Source organism: Artemia franciscana, chromosome 5 (genome assembly GCF_032884065.1).
Source record: "Artemia franciscana chromosome 5, ASM3288406v1, whole genome shotgun sequence".
NCBI classification, from domain to species: Eukaryota; Metazoa; Arthropoda; class Branchiopoda; order Anostraca; family Artemiidae; genus Artemia; species Artemia franciscana.
This window is the reverse complement of record NC_088867.1, coordinates 27,407,505-27,413,966: the sequence shown is the minus strand read 5'-3', so window position 1 is coordinate 27,413,966 and position 6,462 is coordinate 27,407,505. Positions and strand designations below refer to the sequence as shown.

The 6,462-nt window shown below is 33.8% G+C and overlaps 1 protein-coding gene across 1 annotated transcript in view; it reads left to right on the top strand.

The window, feature by feature from the left end:
* The window catches only part of LOC136027197 (probable E3 ubiquitin-protein ligase HERC2), a gene marked incomplete in the record, with an annotated part of 290,251 nt that overhangs the window by 278,852 nt on the left and 4,937 nt on the right, over positions 1-6,462 (top strand). Inside the window, 3 exon segments of the mRNA XM_065704213.1 lie at positions 799-967; positions 2,092-2,255; positions 3,096-3,340. Of these exon segments, the coding sequence (XP_065560285.1) occupies positions 799-967; positions 2,092-2,255; positions 3,096-3,340 (578 nt within the window).

The following is a 6,462-nucleotide window of genomic DNA, read 5'->3' as shown; positions in this document are numbered from 1 at the left end:
CTGCAATTTATCATAAGATAGCTTTTTAATTTTTAAGCGTTTAATTTAGATCTCATTGAGGTTTTCTGTGTTTGGCTTTCTCAAATTTACGAGAAGTTTATTTGAATGTTTTAAAAATTAATTTGGAATGATCTTTGTATTGGGTTAAAAAAAAATTCCTTGAGCATAATTGATTGGCATTCAATCGTCAGTTCAGTCTCTGTTAATTGTGGGCAAGACCTTCACTTTCAATAAGCGAGGAAAGTAGAGACTCGACTCAAAAATATTCTTTTGGAAATGGAACTTTTGACTGAAGAAATTGTCTCTTTCTTTTAAAAACAGTTATGTGCAGAATTCCTTACAGGGCTTTGTTTTATAAGCGTTAGAATAAAATTTCTGGTAAACTTTTTGAAGGAAAAACTGACTTGCCTAAGTTTAATTCTTAAACCACCAATTACGATGTTTATTTGTTATTTATTTAATGTCCTTAATTGTAAAATAAACAAAAAAGGCTTTTTCTTCAAAAATATCAAATAAGCTTTTAATAAAGCGATCATACAGTGTCCCTTTTATCTTGATTTATCGTATAATAAAGTCAGAGACAGTCGATAAAAGGTTTTGAAGCGAAGGATAGGCCCTGTTTTGGGTAGTTAACCATGTTGTTGGTGAATTCTCGTTCCAATTTACTGCATCGTTTTTATGCATTTAACTGTTGATGGAAGTATTCTCTGAAGGGACTTTTCGAGATAAAACGTAATTTTAGTACTTTAATATAGATTCTACGATATGAAATAGTAAGTAAGATTATTCTTTTTTCAGGCCTGAGATGTATAGAAGATATGCCAGATGATGTAACAGTATTCCAGTCAATGGATTTGCCCTTTACCACCCCTTCTGCAGCTGGACATTCTATGGTCCTATCTTCCAAGCAGAGAAGAATCACCTTGGAAAACCGAAATGAATTCGTACGCCTTGCTCTTAAGCATAGGTATAAAAGCGTCATTATCACTGCTATAAAAAAAAATGCGCTACTTTGATAGCATTCCGAAATCCGAGCTATATTTAATTAGTCAAAACAAGGAAATAGTTACCATAAGTCCAGTTTAAAGTGGTAAAACTGTGAGTTTTCTATTGAAGTTGGATATAAGAAAAAGTGACTACAGAAGCTTGTTGTTTACTGTTTTAACTAATAATCACGGACATCACCTAAATCTAGTACGGGGTCATTGTCGCATAAACGTTTCAAAACTCAGAAATACGTAAAACGAGGTGGGAAGCATTTCCTAGAAATGGACAAAAGTTAGTTTTTATGTCGTTGAAGTAAAATAAAATTCTTGGGTCGTATCAACTTCCTCTTCCGTTCCCATGTTAAAATCGGAGTGGTGTCTTTGTTGTTATTCTGTCACGCCAAAATGTAAGTATTATCTTATAGTTTACAGGACTCCTCAAGGAAAAGTTTAAAAAGCAGTCTAAGGCAATGTGTAGTGGCATAGTCTTAGAAAATATTTATCTTATAGTGTTCAAATTGCTGTTAAGTCCCTATTGCACATCTATTAACAACGTTTAATAGTTCCAGTAGTTTACAAGACTCCTCAAGGAAAAGTTTAAAAAGCAGTCTAAGGCAATGTGTAGTGGCATAGTCTTAGAAAATATTTATCTTATAGTGTTTGAATTGCTGTTAAGTCCCTATTGCACATCTATTAACAACATTTAATAGGTTCAGTAACTCCATGAAATCAGAGCTGTATAATATTTTTTTTTGTTCAAATTAAACGATGACTGTATCGAGAAGACAACTATCTATGAAAAGAAATTGCAAAAAAATCGTCTAAATTATGTCCTGTAAATGCCATTTATGACCTAATTAAAGTTCAACTAAACCCTTTTTTTTTAATCCAGATCCATGATATAGGAATTTATATCTTGTCATCGTCCTATAATAAATATTATTCTAGTTACTGTATTCCTACCTTGTAATTGTACCGTATGTATCAATTCATAACGTTCATTCTTTTTCCGAATACTTCATAGCCAATTCTGTTATTGTAATTATACTTTTAAAAGATTTCTCTCTGAAATGGTCAATTGTTTACTCGTCAACTTTTGTTTTAGGCTCCACGAGTTTGATGATGCTGTCGCTGCCGTCCGGGATGGTTTGTCAAAAGTCGTTCCTGTGCCACTTTTGTCACTTTTTACTGGACCAGAAGTGGAAGCTCTGATTTGTGGCTCACCAGATATTCCTTTGAATCTTCTGAAGTCTATAACGTCTTATAAAGGTAGGACTCCTGCTTTATTACGCCAAAAATTCTCTTGGTTGAATTATAGTTTTAGTTGTGGCAACTTTTTCGGAAACTATCCATGGGAATTAACAAAAGAAACTATTTGGCATTATAATACGCTGTGACGTGCATTCCCTTTGGATTACTAAAAAAAAAATTAGTTACGGCTTATGCAATAAACATCAAAAGTAAGAAACAGCTGTAAATATATCTGATAAATAATTTCTGAGACCACACTGGCTAATCATGTCAAAAAGAAAAATTGCAAAGAAGATAGAAACAAGGACAATAACAGCTAGTAAAAAACAGAAGACAAATGATGCAAATATTTCAAGCGAGACCTCTGCTCAGCCGTCCTCAGTGCAGAATAATAAAGGAAAATACAGATAAAATTCAAAGGACAATATAAAAACCAAACCTCAAAACAAAACATTGAAACTAAAATAGAACCTTTTCAAAGCAACGATTCAGTTATCCTCTCATTGTTGATTGGAAAGGGTCCTATTTTGAAGAGTTGTAAGCAACAAGCTGCCTCCCACTGACCCATGCTAAAATTATTTACTTCCTACTTAAACATCGTGGAAGAACATGTAAATGTATGATTACTTGTTTAATGACAAATGCAAAAAGTAAAAAGGTAAAGGACTAATGGCTTAATAGGTTCTTACCACTTGCCTATATCTGTGATGTTTGTTATAGAAAATGCTTATAAGCTTAATTGCTTAAACTAGTCTCAATATATACATGTACGTGAAGCTTGGTTGAGTATTACGTGAAGCTTCCAGTTGAGTATTTTAATCTATTTATGCATACCTTGATAGGTTTGGACTATTATAGGTATTGAACCTACGTCAAGTCTAGTCCGTTGGTTTTGGGAAGTTATGGAAGAATTTTCTAACCATGAACGATCATTATTCTTACGTTTTGTGTGGGGAAGAACAAGACTACCAAGAACAGTTGCTGATTTCCGTGGCAGAGATTTTGTTCTTCAGGTTTTGGATAAATATCAGCCCCCTGACCATTTCCTACCCGAAAGCTATACCTGTTTCTTCTTGCTCAAAATGCCAAGATATTCGTGCAAGGTAAGTTGTTTTTCTTTCATTTTTTAATAATAATAAAGTATTAACTATCAAATATGTTCATTATATGGAATATCAAATATATTCATTATTAGTAATAAAATAAATAAAAGTGCAGATAAGCCCGATGCTAGGTACTGTAAAATTTATAAATGAGCTTAATGAACCCATAGTTAACTACAGATTTGCCTAAAGAACCTCCTCCTCCCTCTAATGGTCGAAGAGATCCTTTCATGGAAAAATAGTGGCCTAAGTATACAGTTTTTTCGTGACACCTCCCTTCACCTCATAGGAAGCATACTCTTCCAAACGCTGCTAACCAGTCTCGAGAGCTTCTTTTAAAATTCGCAAAATACTAGAGACTAGACTTCCGCTCAAAATTTGACTGAAAAAGACTCAATCCGGTCAACATATTGCCTACCAAACACGAGATTATTTGTAGTTGGCAAATTAAAAGTATATGCCCACACGTAGTCAGACTGACTTTTAACTTTAATTTGGCGATGTTCCCTACGATAAAGCGCGCTGTAGACACATTTGAATGCAACGAGATTGGTTTCTGTTAAAGGCTCATCACGGTTGCAGCAGTAACTGCAACCTTTTGAACCTCTTGAACGAATCACGGCCTATAGAGGCTTCTTATTAAGTTGTTTTTTCAAAGCTGTTCGGTGACAAATGTTTCCCTTCTAACAGTATTTTAAAAAGAGCAACTATTACTTAGACTCAAATGAATCTTGATTTGTTATTACGAGAAGAACTTTCTGAGATTTTCCTAGGAAGATCCATAAACCTCTGATGAATGACGTCCGATTGAAATAAAAAGTACACCAATAAAACCGCTATTGTTGGAAACCCTAACTTGACTTTTACAGTTTCCTGCATTGAACAAGAAGAAATCGCATTTTTGCAGGGGTAGTACCGATATGCCCCTTTTTACTCTTTTATTGTTCCAATGGGCTACTGTATTGAACTAGTATCTACAGGATATCGGGGGAGAGGCCTCATTTCAACTGAAATAAAAAATATCTATGATCTTTTTTAAGCAACGAAATAGATCACGGAAACATAAAATAAAGTTCTCTGCCATTTTTTGCTGCAAAACATCAGTTTCGAACAAATTGCTTCAGCAATGTAAATTTTAAGAAGACCAATTGACTTGTCATGGCCTAGAATCTGTAAGTGGATTTTTACCGGCTCCTCGTCTCGAAACCAAGAACAATTATAGTTTAACAGAACTGTTGTGCCTATAATGGGAGCCCTATATGATGTATTATCCAGCATTAGTTTTTTTCCCTTGTCGTGTTTGTTGAAGTTTTGATGAAATTTTGAAATTAGTTTATCTGGACGTAATTCAATGAAAAGTAAAAGTACAAATTTGAGGAAAACACATTGGTAGTGATGGCATGGCGAATCTTCTGTTTTCTCTAATTTTGGTTTCATTTATTAGTTTGTTTTTTTTTCCCCTTGTCGTCTCCGTTGAAGTTTTGATGAAATCTGGAAATTAATTTATCTGGACGTAATTGAATGAAAAGTAAAAATACCAATTTGAGCACATTGGTAGTGATGGCATGGCGAATATTCTGTTTTCTTTAATTTTGGTTTTATTAATGAATAACCATAGATGGTTAAAGATTCATGAACAGTTGTACCTTACCCTAGACCTTAGATCTTCTTGTGCCTGCAAATGCACCCAAGGCATCTAAGAAGGGTCTCCGATTGTCTCTGTAACTGGCGGCAGTGATAATGTCTTCCCACTCTGGTTGTAGAGAGGATGAAGTTGACGCAGGTCGCTGTTCAAGGTACGACGGAGTGTGTGTTTGGGTCGTTACATTTATACCATCCTCATAGAAAAGTCGCACTCATCTTAGCTTGTCATTTACACACTTTTTTCGTAACATAGAGAAATATCTAATTTTAAATATAATTCTACAATGTCTCCGAGTTAATGAGATAACCAAGAATAACCATGGTTAAGACAACATCATGAGCATGATCAAATAAAAAAATAAATTTACCTACGTGGATTTGATGTTTACCAGCCAAAGAGCCAGTTTTCAGGTTCTTTTGCTAGCAGGCCAGACCAGGGAAGCAACCAAAACCCGGCTTTTAAAATTTAAAGCGCAATTTAAAGGTAATAATTGTAAAGATTTGAAAGCATCTATTTTCTCACCAAATTAGATAAGGGACACATTTCATGACTCCCATTTTTGGCAGCATAATGTAATGCTTGGTTCCCATGGAATCTTTAGGGCTGGGATTGGCTGTGTCATCTGAAAATATTCTACAACACAAAAATGTCCATAAATTAAAACCCAGGCACAAAGCGTTTGATTAAAGGTTCTGTTAAGGGTATCTTTTTCCAAACCGAAGACAAATAGCTAGAATTTTTTAAGGTTTTAGCTCCAAATAACTGAAAAAAGATTTGGCTTTCTTTTTAAGCAGCATAATTAAACGCTGTATTTACCCACCAGACTGTAGTGGTTTTTAGATTCTTTCCGATTCCAGTAACATATTTAGGAAAAAACAAAAACTCCTGTGTACAGTGTTATGTATGTTGAGCGATTCGAAAATTTTTACGTCGTACGATTCAAAAATATTAAATGATTCATAGTTCTTGTATATTCTTACAATTCCTTCTTTTTTTTTCATTTGACTGCTAAGAGGTTTTAGTATGACAATGAGTAAGATAAATTTGTATTCGTGTTTCTGAAATTTATTTTGCAGTTTATAGTTTACAGACTTTTTTTTGTAGATGTTCTCTTCCATCTGATTTATAAGACAAGTTCTTTTGGGACAAGAATTCAAGGGTTTTCTAGAGACAAGAATTCTGGGTCTAATCTTTTCTTCTTTTTCTTCTTTTTACACATACGGTATAGAAAAGTGTTGTATTTTAGTATTGTATTCATCCTCCACTTTAATTTGGACACTATGAATTTATTCCAGCTAATGAAAATGACCTTATGAAAATATTTGTGTTTTTTAGATTATCAAAATATTCAAATAAAATAAAAAGTCCTGAAAATAAGAAGGAATTTGAAATATCTTCATGTCCTAGGCAAAATGTTCACTTTTTGGTTTTATAGCACATGATATTTACCAAGTGACATATAGCAGTCGCAAATTCT